Here is a 22,016-nt window from a genome sequence, read left to right as displayed (position 1 = left end):
TGCCTTTTTGCCAACTGTTCCCATTTCCAGTTTGATGGCAAACCTTCTTTTTTCAGGGACCCTCTTGTGAAGAGTTTCCTGAAGGGTTGCAACAACCTTCATCCTCCGGTCTCAGTACCGGCACCTGCTTGGAGTTTGGACGCTGTGCTGTCTGCCCTGCAATCCAAGCTCTTTGAACCCATGGCCACTTTGGACTTGAGACTCTTGACTTGGAAAACAACCTTCCTTGTGGCCATCACCTCTGCCTGCCATGCAGACGAACTGTGTGCCTTGTGGAGGGACCAGCCTTTCCTTAGGTTCCATAAGGATAAGGTTGTTTTGCGTACTGACATTAGCTTTCTGCCTAAGGTGGTGTCTGCCTTCCACATGCGTCAGGACATTGTTTTGCCTACCCTGGCCTCGAACTCAGCCGACAATACCGAACACCGCTTACACTCATTGGACGTTCGGAGGGCTCTGGCCTTCTATTTGGACAGAACTGCGGGTTCGAGCCGTTTCAAGATACTTTTTCAATGCTACTCGGAACCAAAGAAGGGACTGCCTGTGACGGCACAGAGACTTTCAAAATGGGTGGCTGTTACCATCCACCTCTGCTATGAACTGTTGGGCAGACCTCTCCCGGCTAGGGGTTTGGTCCCATTCAACTAGGGCGGTAGCGGCATCCTCCGCCTTTCTGACTGGGGTCCTCTTGGAGGATGTCTGCAAAGCTGCTGTTTGGTCCCAACCCTTGACTTTCATCAAACACTACATGCTGGACACCAGGGCCAAATAGGACGCATCTTTTGTGAGGTCAGTGTTGGTTTCAGGTTTACATTGATTGCACTGCATTTCCATGTGTTTACATGTTGTTGAAGGAATGTCTTTTGGCCACATTTGGCTTGGTTTACAGCATTCCCATGGTTTAGATAGGTCTTGCATGACCTAAGGTGTTTTTTTATGTGTCTTTGACTTGAAATGTTAAAGTACTATTTATTTAAGTACTGAATACATCTGACACAGTTCTTGGTTCAGTGATTTATTGTGATTAATAAACACCGTTTTATTTGAACTTTACTTGGTTTCATGACACTCCCTCCTCCTCTGACCGAAGCTTGTCAGTCTAACCCATTTGTATGATTCGCAGAGACCACGAAAAAGAAGGACAGGTTGCATACCTGTCACGGTATTTCTTTGAGTGGTCATCTGCGAATACATACAAATCCCACCCGTCCTCCCCTCAGTGTCCTGCTCTACATTGGCTCATTCTCATGTCGTTCACGCGGCGTAAATTTCAGAACTGGGGAAAGAGCGGGAACACAGGGGACTTATAAGGGATGGGCGGAGCTACCATCAAAAAGTTGCAAAGTTAATTTTGCCCAGTGATTCCAGAAGTTTTCCGAGCAGCACCGCACAGGCACAGTACAACTCATTTGTATGTATTCGCAGATGACCACTCGAAGAAATACCATTACAGGTATGCAACCTGTCCATTCTTACATTCTAATACACTATATCCAAATATATTTAATATACCACCTCAGTGCTCCCCTTCTCTAAAACCATTCCCATCCTTATATTCCATACAAAATTTCAGTTCATCTCGTGAAGGTAATTTTTCATCTTCTTTTCTCAATGCTTTTTCAATAAATTTTTTCCATATCTCATCAAAATCATTTCTTCTCCATAGTCCTTTTTTACTTTCAATTTACATTTTAATTTATCATTAATTGCTAATTTCCATACTTCTTCATACCAATCTTCAAATTCTAAATTTATTTTTGTTTTCCAATATCTTGCTATGATTAATATTGCTGCTGTAAACAAATTTATTACCAAATCTTTTCCCTCTTTTTTCCATTCCTCAGCATTATATAATGATAACAAAACTATATTTGGTTTTCTATCTATTTTTATATTCATAATATTTTCTATTTCTAATATCACTTTTTCCCAAAATGTTTGTACATATTTATATTGCCACCACATATGCATATATGACTCTACTTCTTGACAACCTCTACAACATTTTTTTTGTTATTCTTGTCAATATTATATTGTCAACATTTGCTCGGAGGGGGTTTCCAAATTTTATTCCATTCTTTATCACATAATTTACATCCTAATTCTTCCAGAATATTTTCTTTTATCTTCTTACCTTTATTCTCCATCAATATTTTATACATTTTACTAATTATTCTTTTCATTTTCTCTTCCTTTTTGAATTATTTGTTCAAATTGTGTATGCTTTTTCCTTTCTACATTTCTTTTCTTCCCATTTTTAAACCATTGTTCTATTTGCATAACCAAAACCAAGACATTTTTATTCCCATAAATTTTTCTTTTATATTTTCTTTTTCTACCCTTACATCTATCTGATTTTTTAATCTATCTATGTTCGTTTCCTTTAATTCCTTAACTAACAGGCCTCTCAAATTCTTTGGGAATTTCTTTTCCATTATTATTGGTATTATCACTGAGTCTTCATTCATTAATTCTTTTTTATATTCATTCCGTATTTCTAATATATTTTTCATAAGTAGATTTCCAATTCCCTTAAAGAGTTTAGTTCCTTCCTATGCCCTGTAAATAAGGCATCTTAGAAATGGATTACAATGCTCAAAATACTGAGGAACCCATAATGTACTGCACTTTTTAAAAAGCTGAGGGTTTTTTAAAAAAAATGAGTAAGCCTACCTATTAATATCACAGAACTTCCTTCTGTAAATATGTACTGCACCCTCCCAGTCATAGTACAGCTTTACTCTCTGAGTAAACATGTTCACACTATTATTAAAACTACCATATTTCCTTCAAATTTCAGATTGGAAAAGGGAAAGGGTAAATTAAGAGGGACTCATCAGTTAATTTACTGTAGGCTATATTGTAGCTAATCTAAAATAATTTCAGAATATTTTGCGTGGAAAATGCAGCATGTGGTATCTGTTACTTAAGAAAGAACTGCATATTCCTCTTTCAGTAGACTTGACATCTTGTGATGGGGAGAGCAAATTACTTTAAACGCAGCAGAATCCTGCATTGAACTCCACTCCCTACACACCAAAACCACCATCAGAGACAGGAATGTCCAGTAGAGCTAAGGCCTTTATTGTCAGTGTGTGGATACACAAGATTCCAAAAGCCTATGCACAAAGTATTTGAACAAGATAAATCTTCTTATTCCTTTTCTTTCTCATTCAAGCAGTATAGTAGGAGAGGTATGGTACAGTAGTCTCTCTTATTCAATCATAAAAGTATTAGGAACAAGGAAACTCTAGTTTCATATTTACTGTTTATACTCAACTATAAGTTGACTTCACGTAAAAATTGAGGGCAAGTTTTTGGGGCCATTATGGATTTTGATATGACTTGTGGCTAAGTCGAGGACAAAACATAGAGCATGCAACCAAGGATGTAAAGGACAAAGTTTACTGTCTTCATACAGAAATGTCTTATTCAGATGCTTCTAAGCCCAGTTCCTTTTAAGGGGAAGAACCAAAGGGATGCCACCACTGCCATTTTGCCATCCAAGCATTCAAAAAGACCAGAAGCAGCATCATGGTGGAAAGAGTAAAGGAGTTTTGGTGCTTCTTTTGGGTGTTTCCAGGATGAACTAAGCTCTTACCTTTTCCCACTCTACTCAGAGAAGGAGAAGAGTTAAAATACACTACTTACTTTGATCCATGGATAAGTCAACCCAGCTTTTGGGGGTCAGTTTATATGCATGAGCATATACAGTATGTAATATATGGAGAAGAGAGGGGTGTGGGTGTGTGTACATATTAGACATACAGTCGGCCCTCCTTATACGCGGATTTGCCATGCACGGATTTGAGCATACGCGCATGGCAAATCCGGGGATTTTGTCCCCAATGGCAGCACGCGTGCACGCGCACCACCATTGGGGACAAAATCTCCCTCCTCCCCTCTTTCCTTCCTTCCCTCCCTCCCTCCCTCCCTCCCACCTACCTATCTATCTACCTACCTACCCTCCCTCCCTCCCTCCCTGCTTACCTGCTCTGTCACCGTGAGCCTCCTCCTCCGCCACCGCGGGAAAGGCCGGGTGCTGCTCGTGGAGGCCAAGAGGCCTGCAGGCTGCACCCGGCTCTTTCGCGGTGGCGGCGGCGAGGAGGACGAGGCCTGGCTTCGTCCTCCTCGCTGCCACCGCGAAAGAGCTGTGTGTGGCCTGCAGGCCTCTTGGCCTCCAGGCTGCCCCCGGCCCTTCTTCCTCGGCGGCGGGGGCGAGGAGGGCGAGGGCAAGCCTGGTCCTCCTTGCCCCCGCCGCCAAGGAAGAAGGACCAGGGGCAGCCTGGAAGCCTCTTGGCCTCCAGGCTTCCCCTGGCCCTTTAAAAGCGGCGGAGGCGAGGAGGACCAGGCTTGCCCTCGCCCTCCTCGCCCCCGCCGCCGAGAAAGAAGGGCCGGGGGCAGCCTGGAGGCCCCTTGTCCTCCAGGCTACACCCAGCCCTTTGGCAGCGGCGAGGAGGATGAAGCCTGGCCCCGTCCTTGCCGCTGCCGCTGAAGAGCCGGGTGCAGCTTGGAGGCCTCTTGGCCTCCAGGAGCAGCACCCAGCCATTTTGCGGTGGCGGAGGCCAAGGCCGCGAGGAGGATGAGGCCAAGCCTCCTCCCTCGCGGCCTCGGCCTCCACCGCCACAAAATGGCTGGATGCTGCTCCTGGAGGCCAAGAGACCTCCAGGCTGCATCCGGGCTTTTTACAGCGGCGGCAGCGGCGGCGAGGAGGACGAGGTCAACCTTCGTCCTCCTCGCCGCCGCTGCCACCATGAAAGGGCCAGGTGCAGCCTGGAGGTCTCTTGGCCTCCAGGAGTAGCACCCGGATTTTGCTGCGGCGGTGGCGGCAGCAGCGAGAACGCGCTGGTGGCGGCGACCCAGGTAAGGAGGGAGGGAGGGTGGGAGGGAAGGTAGGTAGGTTATAGGTAGGAGGGAGGGAGGGAAGTTAGGAAGGAGGGGGGAAAGAGGAGGGGGACAGAATGAGGCTTGAGCATACACGAATTTTGGCATACGTGGGGGGGTCCGGGACGGATCCCCCGCGTATACCACGGACCCACTGTATTCGTTGATTCAGTGATTTGTCAGATACTCAAAGTGTAGCAGCAAAGACAGCCAGCATGGTATACTAGTTTGAGTGTTGGACTAGGACTCGAGGAGACCAAGATTCAAGTTCCCATTTAGCCATAGAAATTCTCAGGAAATTTTATTTAACCTTAAGCAAGTTGCTTTCTTGAATTATGTGTAAGTTAATGAATCCCATTTTTGGAGAAAGACAGGATATCAATCAATCAATCAATCAAAAATTTAGCACCCTAGGAAGCTTGACAAGTCTTCTCATTTTGTCTATTTAGATTTCAAGTTTAAACTACTTTAGGAGAACCTTTTCTAGTGCTTCTTCTACTTTGGTTCATTCTCTTTATTTTTTAATATTTTCTAACTACATTTTTACCCGATAGGCTGCTTCTGAATTATATTATTTCTTGTTGTAGTAGCAGTATTTTGTCTTGATTTATTTATATCTCCTGTTAACTGATTTGAAGGATCCTTTTAGAGGCAACTGTGTAAAATAAACTCACATTTTAGTAAGTGTAAATCAGATTAGATGATCGTTCTAACCAGGCCTATGCAGAAATGTATAGCTCAGAGATGGGGAAAGTGAAATATGATGAACATTTGTATTGCTATTTTATTGATTGATTTTGATTTGGCCTATAGCCATCCTTCCACCCAATATGGGACACATAGTCACTTACAATAGAAGTTAAAACAAAATGGCTAAAACAATTTAGGGCCGGAACAGACAGACCAAAATAAAGCTGCTTTGGGTCACTTTGGAAGTATGCTGTTTAAATGACACATGCATTTTAAGAGGCCAGAAGCTGCGCTAGAGCCATGCTCCAGTCCTAAGGACCAGAGCACGGCTTTGGCGCAGCTTCTGGCCTCTTAAAATGCGTGTGTCATTTAAACAGCATACCTCCAAAGTGACCCGCAGCAGCTTTATTTTGGCCTGTCTGTTCGGGCCCATACAGTACAAAGGTTTTAAAAGCATTAAACAATCCAGTTAAAACATTAATTCAGAATAGTTAAAAGCACTTGGAGGACATACTACATATTACATATTTTAAAAATGTACAGCCATTGAACATCATTTTCCTTCAACCAGTTAAAGTGTGAAGGCCTGTTTAAATAAGAAGATCTTTGCCTTTGGTGAAATGATTGCAAAGAGTGGGACAGCTGAGCCTTCTCTGGGAGGAAAGCAGTCACTGTAAAGGCTCAGCTTGTGTCCTCACCAGGTGGAATGGAGAGAAAGCCCTCTCTGGAAGATCGTAACACTTGAAAAGTCTCATATGGGAGGATAACGGGCTTTCAAGCAGTCTGGACATACTGTGAGCCATAAACCAGCACTTTGAATTGTGGAAAATGAAAAATGGAGAAAAGGGCTAGAATTCATTCTTTTCCAAGTATTTGTCATGGCCTGAATTGATTCCATTATGAAGTCTCCTAGTAACAAAATCATGCTCTTAAAAAACTGTTTGGCCTATTTCATTTATTGACTCTTTAGGGATATTCAGTAGGTACTGAGATAATCCCAAGTAGGAAGTGATTGGTCCTTTTGTCTGATGTTCATGTGTCTGCTCTTTCCTCAGGCAGAGAATGAATTTACCGTGTATGTATGAACAATGCAAACGTTTGCTGGTAGTTACTAATGAGCTGGCACGGCTTCAAGTTTCATATGAAGAATACCTCTGCATGAAAACTTTGTTGCTTCTCTCTACAAGTAGGTGAAAGTTGGTGCTTTTGTTCAGTGTTTTTTATTTTGTTTGTTTGTTTACAAATTTATTTGTAATGATAAAGTTGGAATTCCTCCCTGTCACTGAATTGTGAAATTAGTACATTATGCCTAATTTAAATTTCTTGAACCTACTTTACCATACTCCAGTTCCAAAGAGTTCTGTTATGACTGCATATCATCACGCCTTATGACAATCAAAGATAGTGTTTCCAATGAATAATGTGAATACATGACATTTTGTAAACACCACCTCTACATACTGTATTAAAGGGTGCAAAAATGTTCTAAATTTATTTTAAATTTCAACAGTTAATAATGGCAGCAGAAAAAAAGTCTACTGGTTGAAATGTTTCTTTGCCTCCACAAATCACAGAAATGTTCAGTTCTGACATTGTTTTGTTGTAGGCGATATTCACATTGGAGAAATAATCCAGTTTGACACCACTTTAACTGCCCTGGCTCATGCTGTGGAATTCTGGGAACTGTAGTTTGCTGTGGCACCAGAGATCTCTGACAGAGAAGGCGAAATGTTTCACAAAACTACAATTCCCAGAATTTCATAACATTGAGGCATAGCAGTCAAAGTGATGTCTACCTGGATTATTTCTGCAGTGTGATGCAGCCATAGTCTTCAGTTTCAGACATCTGGCAAAAGATGGAATTCTGTAAATCAGGGCTGGGAATTCTGTGCCCACCCCCCAAGATGTTGCTGGACCATATAATCCCTCTCCATATAATCCCTCTCCATATAAACCACTCCATCTGCAGTTGATAGGAGTCAGAGTTGAACAATATTTCAAGGTCTGCAACTTCCCTAGCATTTTAAATAATTATTTATAAAGGGCAATGGAGATCTTTGCTCAGATTATGGTGCATCTGTTAATAAGTCTGAATTTGTGATGTGGCTGGGGCTCAATTGTGTCCTGTGAGAAATTGGAAGATTTGGTTTTTTCCAAAATGTAGTAGAAAAAAAGTTGACATGTAGACATGATGGAGGAATAAAAATAGAGAAGCAATGATTATTTATATTTTTCTGGAAACATGATTATAGAATATCACAACCACATTGTGTCTGTATATGGCTGGAGAGGACCACAGAACTTTCTGTAATGCATCAGGATTCTCTTTTGCTATCAAGTGTCTTGAAATACAAAATGACTTGAATGGATTGAATGCTATCAACCATGCTATCTGCTTTGTATAAAACCCTTTGCACTTCCTCACAAAATAACTTTTAAAGTCCCTCGCTTTTCTCGCTTCTGTCAAAGTTGATGTTTAATTTCACAGAAGCTTTGGGCACTCTAAAAGCTCAGTCTCAATATTTCAGTTCCCAAGGAAGGCTTGAGGAGTCAGACCTTGTTTGATGAAATTCGTATGACCTACATCAAAGAGTTGGGGAAAGCCATAGTGAAGAGAGAAGGTAACTCCAGCCAGAACTGGCAGCGATTTTATCAACTGACAAAACTCTTGGATTCCATGCATGATGTAAGTTTTCTGACACAATTGCTTCCACATGTTCCTGCTTTGCAGAATGTTGTAAACATGGCTATGGTTTGGCAAGTGACAAGGCCACTTAGGGATTGAGATTGCTGTCATTTCAATTTAAAGTTCTTCTGTGGTGTGGATAACTTAAAGAATATTTTACAACACCAGATATCTGATGGTTTTTATCTGGAAGAGCATTTTGTGTTTATGTATCCCAGCTTGGCCACGTAAACCCACTGGGTGACCTTGGGCAAGTCACACTCTTTCAGCCTCAAAGGATGCAATGACAGACCCCCCTCTAAAGAAACTTGCCAAGAAAATCCCATGATAGATTTGCCTTAGTGTCACTATAAGTCAAAAATTGATCGAAGGCACACAACAACAAAAGTTTTAATTGAAAGTGCCAATGTGTAGTGGTTTGGGTGGTAGACTAGGACTCTACAAATCAGGGCTTGAATCTGCACTTGGCCATAGAAACCTATTGGGTGACCTTGGGCAAATCACACTGTCTCAGCTTTAGAGGAAGGCAAAGGCAAACCCCCTCCAAGCAAATGTTGACAATAAAACCCCATTATAGATTGCACTCAGGGTCAGCCTAGGTTGGAAAAGACTTGAAGGCACACAACAACAACATCAACAAGTTTTAAAGAGTGGGGAACTGCAGTCCACATAAAATGCATCTGAAATGGGGCTTTAATCATTTAAGTGCAGGAAGAGCAAGAAAACGGTTAAGGAGCTACATTTTTAGGCTTATGTTAAAGATGATAAAGAGCCATACAGCATGATGCCTCTTGCTGTTCAGACAAAACTCGGTGGGGATTTTATGGTTTATTTCACTCTATCAGTTCTGATGCAGAAGAAGAATAAGAAATAGCATATTTTGGTATTAATTCAAGTTTAACAAACAATTCCAGAAGTTTGACAGGCTCTGTCATTCCCCCCACCACCACCACCCACCCAATAATATGTGCCAGATTTGGGCCTTACCAGCTGGTGCTACATATTTTTGGATTTCTTTCTTTTTATAAGGTCAAGATGAACATTTATTAACTGAACTCCCCACAGTTCCCCACTCACCACCCCCAGGACTCATGCCTTTGCTGTGATAGTTACACTGAGCAGAGGACTGGGATTGGGGAAAGATCTTACTGTGACCCATAGCCAAACACACAGATAATCTTCACACATATAACCTTCAATGGAGCCAATGTGGTGCATTGGTTTGAGCGTTGGACTATGACTTTGGAGACCAGGGTTCAAAACCCCATTCTGCCACTTGGTGACCTTGGGCAAGTCGCGCACTCTCAGCCTCAGAGTAAAGTAAAGGCAAATCCTTCCTAAACAAGTCTTGCTAAGAAAACCCGATATAGGTTTGCCTTGGGATCGACATAAGTTTTAAACTTGAAGGCACATAAAAACAACAATTGTCTTGAATGGGTTTTACCACCATTTTTTATTCTAATTATTGTATGTCATTATGCATGTATGGACAACAGATAGAAGTGTATCGGATACTAAGGCAGCCAGAAGAATTAGAACGCTAAGAAGATGGGGGTGTGGGTGGAGTGGACAAAACCATAAACTACCGATTGTCTGCACATTTGAGACCCAGATCTTAGTGTATATACTGTAGTGTGGTGCAATATCTGAATTGAGCAAATGTGCTTTTATGAGTTTAATTTGTGCTACTGTGTTTTCACCCACTTTGGGCATTTTGTATTTGCTACTGCTATAGATGCAGAAGTATTGATAATTTAAACTTGCTTTAATATATCTCACAACACTATAAATACAGTTATTTTTGTGCATTTGAAAATTGGCTTCACATTTCTGTCTTATTTGCAGGTGGTTGAGAATCTTCTAAGCTTCTGCTTCCAAACGTTTTTGGATAAATCCATGAGTATTGAGTTTCCAGAAATGTTGGCAGAAATCATCAGCAATCAGTTACCAAAATATTCAAATGGGAATATCAAGAAACTCTTATTTCATCAGAAGTGACTGCCTTAATACAGATAGATTGCCTTAAGAAAAAAAAAGTCAAACTATAGCTTCTTTTTTATATAAACTAAAAGACTTGTTAATTTGTCCTTGCAATTATATTGGGTGTTCTTGTTTTTGTTTTGTAATTATGCACTACATGTGGTTTACAGAGGGCCAAGACCTAGGTTTCAGAAGCGGATGCCTCAAACTGAATGATTACAGGAAGAAGGAAAGGAAATATGGCTTGGGATTTTTCCTCCACATATACCATCGTATTGGCAGTATAGGATGCACCAAAAACAGTGGTGTCAAGTTCAGAATCCTCATTGTCAACATTCTGCTAGGAATTTCTGTAGTTGGCTGGATTTTTTTTTTAAAAAATAGGTTTTTGTTTTGGTATAGATTTTTTGTATAGTTAAGGTAGCATTTTTTGATTTATGCATGTAACATGAAGAAAGTTTACAACTGTATATCAGAAAAGGGAAGTTGTGCCTTTTATAGCTATTACTGTCTGGTTTTAGCAATTTCCTTTAACTTTATATACAGTGAAGCTTGCTCATTTTTTCTTACATAATTTTTGTAAAACTTCAAGATGCCTATTGTACAGCTGTTTTTTAAAAGTGGGGCAGCTCATAGCTTAATGACCTCTAGATATTAATCCTTAAGTATACTCATATACTATAGGTCGGCTTTTCTAATCTGATGCAGACAGTCATAGTAACTCTCCTAAATTTGGCCTATAAATTCAGCCTTCTTCAGTGCAGGATAGGGATTGAAACGTATTCCAAATGTAATCTGAATACTGGAACTGCTTAGTTTTGATATCGGTCAAACATGTTCTGTGAGCTATTAGAAAACTAGCTCTGTCTTAAATAGGTGTGTGAACACAAACCTTTTTTAAAAAAAGAAAAGCAGCCTACATATTTGCATTTAATGCAATAGCCATAATTCTAAGAATTGTAGGCTGAGTTGATGCTAAAAAGATCAGTCTGGACTGCCCATCAGGAAACCTTCAGGAAAATATGCATAAATGTTTAAAAGTTTACTTCTAAATGGAGAAATTAACATTTTTCCATACTCAGTTTATTGCCATATAAGTGTATACTTTTCTGTGTATTGAGTGTATATTATATATACAGTGCCACAATCCAGATAGCTGTAGTGTGCAGAACAAAAATGATGTGCACATAAACTGGCATATCTAAACTGTTCTCCTTGCACGTACATAAGAAGCAGAAAATCTGCTCTTTTTAAAAAATATTAGGAGAACTATATTGGTAACCAATTCATATTTTTCACAGCAAAGTGCAAAGTTGCCTCTATGGGGTTCTCAGAATTACTGGATTACAGCCAGTGGCCAAATTCCAGAGAAGTCTCCTCTCTCCTCCAGGATGTGATCCGTACCACCAGCTCTGACCATCTATTAGGAAGGGGTTGGGGACACTTGGACTGGCTTAGAGCAGATAGTGCTCATCATCTGTTGAGTAGTGCATGCTCAGTGCAAATGGCTCTTGGACATAATGATTTAACGCAGCATTTTGTACTTCCATAAAATGGATCAAGTATCAGAAGCCAGTTTCTGCTTACAAATCACTCGCTGGATTGGGGCAAACGTGTACAATCCTGACTTTATTCTAAGTTGATAGCTACATTTCTATTGACTTTAATGGCCAGGAACTACATATATATATATATATATACACACACACACACACACGCACACACACACGCACACAAACATATATATATATATATATATATATATATATATATATATATGTACATGTATACATACTTTATATATAAATACATATATATAAATAACATTGATTTACAAAATAGTTGTAATTATGCCCGACATGTATTATGTTTATAAAGATTCTTGGAAAAAACAAGATTTTTACCTTTATGCAGACAAGAAAATAGACCAAATTACAAGGAAAAAACAACAACCTTTTTTGGAGAAAATAAAGGTCTCAGACCTATGTATGGCTACACACCCATTTTTACTTTTGTTACCACCTAAATGAAATCTGCCTTGTTTCCTAGAGAACATGAAGATTCCGCTACTGATTTTGTGGCTTAGAGTAGAACGTTGTCTCTGTATAGCTCCAACCCTTCTGTATCAAACTACTAGTGTGCCATAAAACAACCATGTATGTCCTGTGAATTTTTCCTTGTTATCATTGATTTATATTTTAAACAATTTGTAAGCTGTAATAGCCCATCCTCTGAGCACTTACGAATGAAAATTCAAAGCGTAATGCCATTCTAAAGGAAGGAAAAAAAGAATGCATTTGTTCTAAGTGGCGTAAATATTTCTGGCAGGGGGTGGGAATACAGGGTTTAATTACCTAACAAAAATTAACAAGCAAAACACATTGTGATGCTACTAATATATTTTTATCTAATTGTACTTTCAATATTTTTAATTTGGTAGCGATGTTTGAATAAAAAAAGGAAGGGCTACTACAGCTTTTAAAGCAGTTTATCAGATTATTGTAAAATAGCTTGTATAGTGTATCATAAGAACGGTTTTTAGATGACAGATTGCTTTATCATGACGTGATATATTTTTTCTAGGGGTCACAAATGTGTTGAATGGTAACCCATACAAATTGTGGTTCGTCTGGAAGTATTAATCCTAGCAGCATTGTTCTAAAGTTTCTAAAATGGTACTCTGTTGTTTATGTTGGTGGTGGTGGTGTTTTCTGTTTCTTTCCTTTTTCATTTTGGGTTTTTGTTTTGTTTGTTTTGTTTTAGAGGCACTTACTCATATCTGGTGAGAGTTCCTGGGGCTGAAACCTAAATCCGTTCAACCGCTGTAAGGAAAATCCAGCCTGTGTGCTTGGTCCCCTCACATTCCAGGACTAAGCCTGCAGCAACTGTGCAGGTTTATTGGAAGAGCCACCTACACACACTGCAAAAAACCCCATAACAGACGTAGTGTGTGTATGTACACATTTGCCTATATGCTCACACTACCTGGGGTTACTTTCACGCATAGCCTCACAGAGCACAGCAAAACAGCTAAACAAATTTGGCAATAAATGCATACAGGTACCAGCAATATGTAAATAATAGAGCATAGTTTGATCACAGTCTACTAAATAAATTTCTAATTCAACAAAAATATTCCTAGTTAAAAATAGGAATTTTATCTGAGCTATATATTTTTTTTTGTCTTTTCTTAATCCTTGTTTTAAACGTTAGGCATATAAATGAGAACCACCCCCCAGCTGTTATAGCCAATATTTGGGCATAAAATAACACATTTTAATAACAGTAATCATTCTTGTTTGTGGTTTCTGTGCACTCCCACAATGAAGTGCTGCACCTGTGCACTGCATCTTAGGAACTTCCTAGAGCACTAGTCGAAAATGTTGGCACTCCTGCACTTCCTTCTGGCCAGAGGCAAGCCTCTCTGTATATGCCTTGTTGGGAAAGAGAAGAATATGCACCTGTTTCCCACACATTTCTCTTGCTACCATAGAGAAGCAGCCCTGTTGGGGGTGTTTTGTGTATTGTTCTGTGAGCTTTTTCCTTAGGAGTGCCAGCTTCCTGACTAGAGCTCTAGAAGCCATAGAACACAGTTGTGTTATTGCATAGATGACCACTTAAAGAACACCCAGAAACAGGTAAGCAACCTGTCTTTCTTCTTGAATAAGCTCTTAAAAGTATGTATGCTTAACAGTTTATCTAAGCTTTGGAGAGTATTTTAACAGTAGTTTGCAAACTGTTGGGATAAAAATGTGTAATCTGCCTGTTTTTAGCTAATGCTAACAGACCCAAGTATTTGGTTTCCAAAAAATAAAAAAGTCCTGAAAATATAACGCATGAGGAAAATTTGGAACGTTCCACTTGGGAAGTGATATGTGTATTAAGCTTTTGAATACTTGATACCAAGCTTACAAAAGCTAGTAGTGTGCACTTTGACACATGTATGTGTATTTGTTTACCAACACAAGAGAGATGTACAGAAATCAGTACTATGACTACATTCATACAAGTATTTAGTGGTGGGAAAGAGGCTCTAATTCTTTGGTTTTATGTATTTGTTCAGTTTATGAACTTTCTTTTTTAAAAAAAATATGTAAATGCTGATTCTGGAAGAGAACTTAAAAATTTTAATGTGCTGTTAAGGATTTTAACACAAGCCATCTAAAAGTACATAAGCATTCAGCAAAATGTGTTTCTTGTCTGGCTAGTCTTTTTCATGCTGGGAGAAATCAGCACTTCAAATAAAGCAGGGAAAATTCTGACTTCTGTCTCTTCAGTGCCTTGCCACATCATGCTGACATGGAAGTGATTTGGATAGCCCCAGATATGCATGCTATACGCTAGAATTGCACATGACAATTAATAGGAATAGTTGTTCTTAGGATATGTTAGGGCATGCAGTTGGAGAGTAAAAATTTTATGGCTCCTGTACCAGTAATCAAGGATGAGAGCCTTAGGCTATAAACCTGAGCATACCTATTTATGAGATAAACCAGATTCAGATCTGTGGGACTGATGTGCTTACCATTGGATTGCAAATCTTGTCAGCCAGAGTAAACCAAAAATCCAGTATTAAATTATCTTGAAAACAGCAGAGAAGTACAAAGTGCGCACAAGTCTAGAAACAAGTGCCAACCTACCTTTTAAAGATGCAGCCTCTTAGCTTTCCAACATAGCTACATACTACATAACTACAAAAGAATATAAGACAGGGAGTGAAGAAATGAGGACTAAGGGTAGCCCTCTTTGCTATACACCTTAACATGATTGATTGCAAATATCCAGGAACATCAGATTCATAGACTGGGCAATCAAGTCTTCATTTTTTTTCAGCATGCAGAAAGTTGTTGGTATGTTAATTACACGCAGTGATGTGGTGTGTATTCTGATAAGGATTATGAAAAAACTTAACCATCTTACACTTATAAAAAAACAAAAAGAAACTATCCTTTAATAATATAGAATGTTCAAGCAGATAATCATCCACCCCCAGTTTTTTTTAAGAGTCTGACATCCTTTAATAGTAAATATAGCCACCCACAAAGGACACTTGTTTTACCCAAAGGGATACTATGAAACGGGGTCTGGATGTCTGTAATTCCTGAAAATCTAACTGAACCCTCCAGAAGAGTTGGAGAAAAGGGGATGCTCCAGGAGGTGTATCCTGTTTGCAGGTGGGCTGTTACTATGCCGAAGCAAAGTTAAAGTGAATCCAAAGATTTCCTCCTACTTGCATAGACAGTGTCCTGAGAAACTCCTACAGAATCTACCACTATATCAATACTTCCTCTCTTGTAAGCTGCAGAACTGCATTCCACTCCCAATTCTTAAGACCTACCTAAATTATAATGGAGACTATTTTAGGAGTGTTTAATGCCTCCTAATTGTTGAGCTTTCTTGAGTATGCAGTTTCCATCATTTTTATGCCCCCACCCCATGTCAGTTCAGTGAGTTCTTTAAAAACCAGATACGCACAAATGGAGGGGCTGTGAAACATTTCAGTGTAATAGGAACCCAATATTCTGGTGCTGTAGCCTATATTTCAGAGGAAGGAACTGGCAAAACCACCTCTGAGTATTCCTTGCCTTAGAAAACCCTATGGGGTTGCCATAAGTTGGCATGTGACTTGGATGGCACACACACACATTTTAGGAAAGTGCATTATGGGGAGGAAGTGGAGCAAATCATGGGGGGGAGAATAACACTTCTTTGTGATTTAAACAAATGGGTCTGATCTGCACCTGGCTAGAGTAGCAGCACAGATCAGGCCCATTTGTATCAGTTTACAGATGAAAAAGAACCACAGTTACAGGTGTGCAACCTGTTCTTTCTTAATAGCCTTTGTGGTAGGTTATGACCCAAGTGTAGGAGGTGTAAATAAAACAATTATGAAAGTGGGTGGCAAGGCCCTGGTGTTTGAGCCACTTTAACTTAAAAAGCATGTGCTTAAGTACTTTGTAGAAAGGGACCAGATTTCTCAGCCTCTTTCAGAACTAACCTCATCCACTACCTGGTCCATATTGAAATCAATTTGGCTGTTGCTATGGATGTACTGAGATTTTTTTTTTTACGCTACTGCTGTTTCATAACAACAATACTTTCAGGCAACAAATGAAGCATCATATTAGTGGAAAACATACAAGGACCCCTTTTGAAGGTTTGTTTTCTGGTTTGAGAAAAAGTATGAAAATAGCCATTTTGCACCACCAAACAGGCTTTAATAGCACGGATTCAGTAGTGTGTCAACATTCTATTTTGTATATTCTCCAAAAGATATATAATGGGGACAAATACTATATTATGCTGGTGTATGGCATTATTAAAAAGCTTTTTTCATTATTTTTATCACAGTAATTTTAAAACAGTGTAAAAAATTAAAACGAGTGACTCCTGTTTAAAAATAAAAATTGTAGTTTTTTATTCATGCCGAATAAGTCTGTAGTAACTGTCTTTTCACCTCCTCAGTGAAATGTTGGACTGTAAAATCTTGTGTGTGGAACTGTTGAGCGTTTTTTGTTTTTTTTTTCCTTTTAAATTTTGCTGTTCTAGTAAATTCAAAGCCACACATCTGTACAGAAGTTGCAGTAAATGTATGCCATTTACAGCAATGCTAAATAATGGACAAAATGACATAATAAACATCTGCTTTTTCATTACATGTTCAAATACCTTCGCAATAGGGGTGGGAGGGTTGTTTTTGTTTCGTTCTGCGCAGTGCCAAAAGCTTAAGTGCAACTTTTTATTTGCTTGGATATTGTTAAGCTGACTTCTTACCACTGAACCATTTTAATGGTTCTAGCACCTGAATTCAGTTTCTGTAGAGACGGTAGCTGGACATTGGTGATGGTTCTGGAGTTTATTTACACATTTGTAGGCTGACATCCTGTTAGTGACATACACAGGCATAAGTCCACCTTATGCCTGTGTGTATCTTCATTTCGTTAATGGCAAAGGTTAATGGTCTCTTCCACCTTCCGCAATGACCAGAAGCCCTCCCCTCAACAAACAATTGTGCTGTAATAGCAACCTTCAACCATTGCCATTCTGTAGATGTGGAGAGCAGAAGGAATCTGACACGTGTGTGGCTATATCCTGGTAGCCAGGCACAAATTGATGATATCATCACTGAAATCTTTGGAGGACACCAACAGATCCCAGCAAAAGATGCTGTTAGTCTGCATCTGACTGGGGACAGCCAGGTTCATTTCAGATTTCTTCCACTTTCCATCATTAACAGAATGGCCAGAGGAGGGAGGTACTATTACAAAGCAATGTGGGGGTGGCAACAGGAGCTTTAACCAAGTCCTACTTGTGCAACCCTTACACTGGCGGGTTACAGACCGCCCGTTTGGGGCGGCGTGCACCCGCCCCTTTCCCCGCTGTATCGGGGCCTCAACTGCCAGACCGGCAGCCTCCGAGGCCCCGATCCGCCGCTTTCCAGGCTGCGGGGAAGCTGCAAAAGGCCGTTTCCCCACGGCCTGGAAAGGGGTGTGTCCTTGGGGCTTCAAGCCCCAAGGACACCCGGCGACGGCTGGGAGAAGAAGAAAGGGGCCGCTTGGCCCCTTTCTCCTCTGCGTCGCTGGCGCAGCTGTCTGAAAGCTGCGCCCAGCGACACAAACCCAGAAGGAGCTCCGAAACAGAGCTCCTTCCGGGGTCGCGGAAAGGGCGCCCTAGGCGCCCTGGCGCAGCCCCAATACGTCACAACCTCGCCGTCTCGTTTGGAGGCGGTGCGGTCGTGACATAGTGATGGCGGCAGCTGTGTGGAACGGCCGCCACCATTTTCTACGCGCAGAGCGCGTACTAGGGTTAGGGGGTGCAGAAGCACCACCCCTTCCTAACCCTAATATGCACTCCGCGCGTACTTTCTGGAGGTCTGTAACCCGCCACTGTCTTGGACATGTAGCATCTTGGCTAGTGAGTGAGAATAATTCCCATAACATACTAGGTCAGCCCATTTCTTACAGAGGACAAAGTCAGATTGGTGCTTCTTGTCAGGATTCCTGTCACATGCACATATCTCATTCACCTTTTGTCTACTGGGCAAGAAAAAGCTGGGACATCACCTATGCCTCCTTGGGGAATTCCAGCCCTCCTTTAAAAATATCAAGTCTATGTTACTGGCTATCAAATGGCTTTCACTGGGTCTTTGAGAAATGTTGCCATAGGGCACCACACTACTACTGAAATCAGTGGCCAGACTCTTTTGGGAGAATTACATATGTGTAAAACCCCAATCCCTCCTTATCAGGCTGCCACCGCTATGACCAGTGGATCTCTGTTCCCCTTTTGATTGGGAAGCAGATAACATACTGTCCCAATCCCTCTTGTGAGTAATCTCTGGTGCAACAAGCAATTACCTCCTTGTGCTGGAGATGGGACAATCAGCCAGTTGCTTCCTGATCGGGGGGACAGACCTCTGTCAACTGCAGCAGCGGCTGCCTGGTAAATGAGGATTGGGGAACTTTCATGGTCCCTACATACCCCTAAACTAAGAGTGGAAGCGACCATGTTCTCCTGGAGTTTGTTATACAATGGAGAGGAGAAGCCAGGCAGAGTCAGACACGCATCCTAGACTTTAGGAGAGCGGATTTCAGTAAACTTAGAGAAATATTGAGGGCGATTCCATGGTCAGAAATACTAAAAGATAAAGGAGTTCAGGATGGATGGGACTTTCTCAAAAGGGAGATACTGAAGGCACAATTTCAAACAGTTCCAGTGAGAAAGAAAAACGGGAGGTGTCTCAAGAAACCAGGATGGATGACTAAGGAACTTTCAACCGAGCTAAGTTTGAAACGGAACATGTATAAGAAATGGAAAAAGGGGGAAATCACGAAAAAGGAATTCAAAGAAATAGCAGGCATGTGTAGGGGTAAAGTCAGAAAAGCTAAAGCGCAGAATGAACTCAGGCTTGCTAGAGAGGTTAAGAACAATAAAAAGGGTTTTTTTGGATATGTCCGCAGCAAGAGGAAGAAGAAGGAAACGGTAGGGCCACTGCGTGGAGAAGATGGCAAAATGCTAACAGGAGATAGAGAAAAGGCAGAATTACTCAACACCTTCTTTGCCTCAGTCTTCTCAGAAAAGGCAAAGGGTGCTCAACCTGAGGATAATGGAGCAGAGGACAGAATAGGGGAATTTCAGCACAGAATAAGTAAAGAGATAGTAGAGGAACACCTTGTTAATCTAAATGAATTTAAGTCTCCGGGACCAGATGAACTCCATCCAAGGATATTAAAAGAACTGGCAAAAGTAATATTGGAGCCATTGGCAATCATATTTGAAAACTCCTGGAGAACAGGAGAGATCCCAGCAGACTGGCGAAGGGCAAACGTTGTCCCCATCTTCAAAAAGGGGAAAAAAGAGGTTCCCAACAATTATCGTCCAGTTAGTCTGACATCAGTTCTAGGAAAGATTCTGGAGCAGATCATTAAACAGAGAGTTTGTGAACATCTAGAAGGCAAGGCCATAATCACAAAAAGTCAACATGGGTTTCAGAGAAACAAGTCATGCCAGACAAAACTAATCTCTTTCTTTGATAAAATTACCAGCTTGGTAGATGAAGGGAATGCTGTGGATATAGTATATCTTGATTTCAGTAAGGCCTTTGACAAGGTTTCCCATGACATTCTTGCAAACAAGCTTGTAAAATGTGGGCTAGACAAAGGAACTGTTAAATGGATCTGTAATTGGTTGACCGGCCGAACCCAAAGGGTGCTCAACAATGGCTCCCTTTTATCCTGGACAGAAGTGACCAGTGGGGTCCTACAGGGCTCTGTCCTGGGCCCAGTGTTATTCAACATCTTTATCAATGACCTGGCTGACAGAATTGGGAGCATACTTATCAAATTTGCAGATGACACCAAATTAGGGGGAATAGCTAATACCCCAGAGGACAGGATCAAGATTCAAAATGACCTGAATAGACTTGAAAGCTGGGCCAAAGCTAACAAAATGAAATTCAACACAGAGAAATGTAAGGTACTGCACTTAGGGCGGAAAAATAAAATGCACAGATATAGGATGGGTGACACCTGGCTGAATGAAACTACGTGTGAAAGGGATCTAGGAGTCCAAGTAGACCACAAGTTGAACATGAGTGAACAGTGTGATGCGGCAGCTAAAAAGGCCAATGCTATTTTAGGCTGCATCAATAGAAGTATAGTGTCTAGATCAAGAGAAGTAATAGTGCCACTGTATTCTGCTTTGGTCAGGCCCCACCTAGAATATTGTGTCCAGTTCTGGGCGCCACAATTCAGAAAGGACATTGAGAAACTGGAGCGTGTCCAAAGGAGGGCGACAAAAATGGTGAAGGGTCTGGAAACCATGCCCTATGAGGAACGACTTAGGGAGCTGGGGATGTTTAGCCTGGAGAAAAGAAGGTTAAGAGGTGATATGATAGCCCTGTTTAAATATTTGAAAGGATGTCATATTGAGGAGGGAGCAAGCTTGTTCTCTGCTGCTCCAGAGAACAGGACCCGGAACAATGGATGCAAGCTACAGGAAAAGAGATTCCACCTCAACATTAGGAGGAACTTCCTGACAGTAAGGGCTGTTCGACAGTGGAATGCACTTCCTCGGAAGGTGATAGAGTCTCCTTCCTTGGAGGTCTTTAAACAGAGGCTGGATGGCCATCTGTCAGGGATGCTTTGATTTGGATTTCCTGCATGGCAGGGGGTTGGACTGGATGGCCCTAGTGGTCTCTTCCAACTCTACGATTCTATGATTCTATGATTCTAAGTAGAGATTGTTAATATAGAACAGTCATGAATGTATAACTCTAGGTTACACGTTGGTAACAGTTTAACAGGATTCCAACCAATAGTCCACTGATCCCTACCAATTATTACATTTATTGATAGACCACAATTTTCCAATACTGGGGCTTAATGTGCCTTGCAAAAATTGAAACAAATGCAGTTAAAAGCACTGCTTTTAGCAAAAACATTTTTAAAGTTATTCATTAAAACAATTTACAACAAATCCACTAGGAGCCAAACGTCAACACGACACCACACTATTAAAGGTTTCGCAGTCATTTCCTAAAAGTCTGTTGAAAAAGAAGTTCTCATTTGATGATGGAAGGGCAGCAAGGAATGAGCCATCCTAGCCTCACTAAATAAGGAGTGCAAAAGGATGGGAGCAGCCCTGAAGAGTTTCTTACTGACATAATTTTAAAAATCCTAGGAGTTAGAAGGCAAGCTGTGGGGTTCTCTTGAACAAGCCAAAGCAACACTGCTAGAAATTAAGCTGACTGATTATACACCAGTTCTCTCTGTCAAACAGGAATGCTACAAGTAGAAACTTGCAATACTTTACTAGAAGAATATCTTTATGTTTACGCACACCAGGCACTCCCCCAACTCCCCTCCCACCATTTTCCAGAGTGTTGACAAATTCTTTGAATTTCCAACAAAGTTGTGGGAAGCGGCAAGAACAGAGCAGCTTTATGTCTCCCCAGGGCAGATGAAACATCTTCCGGTGACTAAATGAAAAGTCTAAGAATTATGTGCAAATCATTTCTGCCTTTTTTCCCCAAGCACAATGCAAGTAAAGAATGGAGTTTATTGTTACATACCTTCAAGTCAGTTTTGACTTTATGGTGATCATATAGCATTTTCTTGGAAATATTTCTTCAGGGAAGGTTTGCCATTGCCTTCCTCTTAGGCTGAAATGATATGATTTACCATGGGTCTACATGACTGAGCACAAATCCAAACCTTGATCTAAGCCACACTGGCTTAGAATCATAAAATTGGAAGAGATCACAAGGACCATCCAG

At 40.9% G+C, this 22,016-nt stretch overlaps 1 protein-coding gene across 1 annotated transcript in view; it reads left to right on the top strand.

Moving 5' to 3' along the window:
* Positions 1–16,893, top strand: part of NR3C1 (nuclear receptor subfamily 3 group C member 1) — an 88,664-nt gene extending 71,771 nt beyond the window's left edge. Inside the window, exons 7-9 of the mRNA XM_089531164.1 lie at positions 6,630–6,760; positions 8,103–8,260; positions 10,106–16,893. Coding sequence (XP_089387290.1) covers positions 6,630–6,760; positions 8,103–8,260; positions 10,106–10,258 — 442 coding nt within the window. The 3' untranslated portion in view covers positions 10,259–16,893. The remainder of the gene's footprint in view (positions 1–6,629; positions 6,761–8,102; positions 8,261–10,105) is intronic.
* Positions 16,894–22,016: the final 5,123 nt, after the last annotated feature.

Source organism: Sceloporus occidentalis, unplaced genomic scaffold (assembly GCF_023333645.1).
Source record: "Sceloporus occidentalis isolate IW3139 unplaced genomic scaffold, rSceOcc1.0.p SCAF_1, whole genome shotgun sequence".
Lineage (NCBI taxonomy): Eukaryota > Metazoa > Chordata > Lepidosauria > Squamata > Phrynosomatidae > Sceloporus > Sceloporus occidentalis.
Note: the sequence above shows the minus strand (reverse complement) of the source record. Positions and strands in the feature narration are given on the sequence as shown.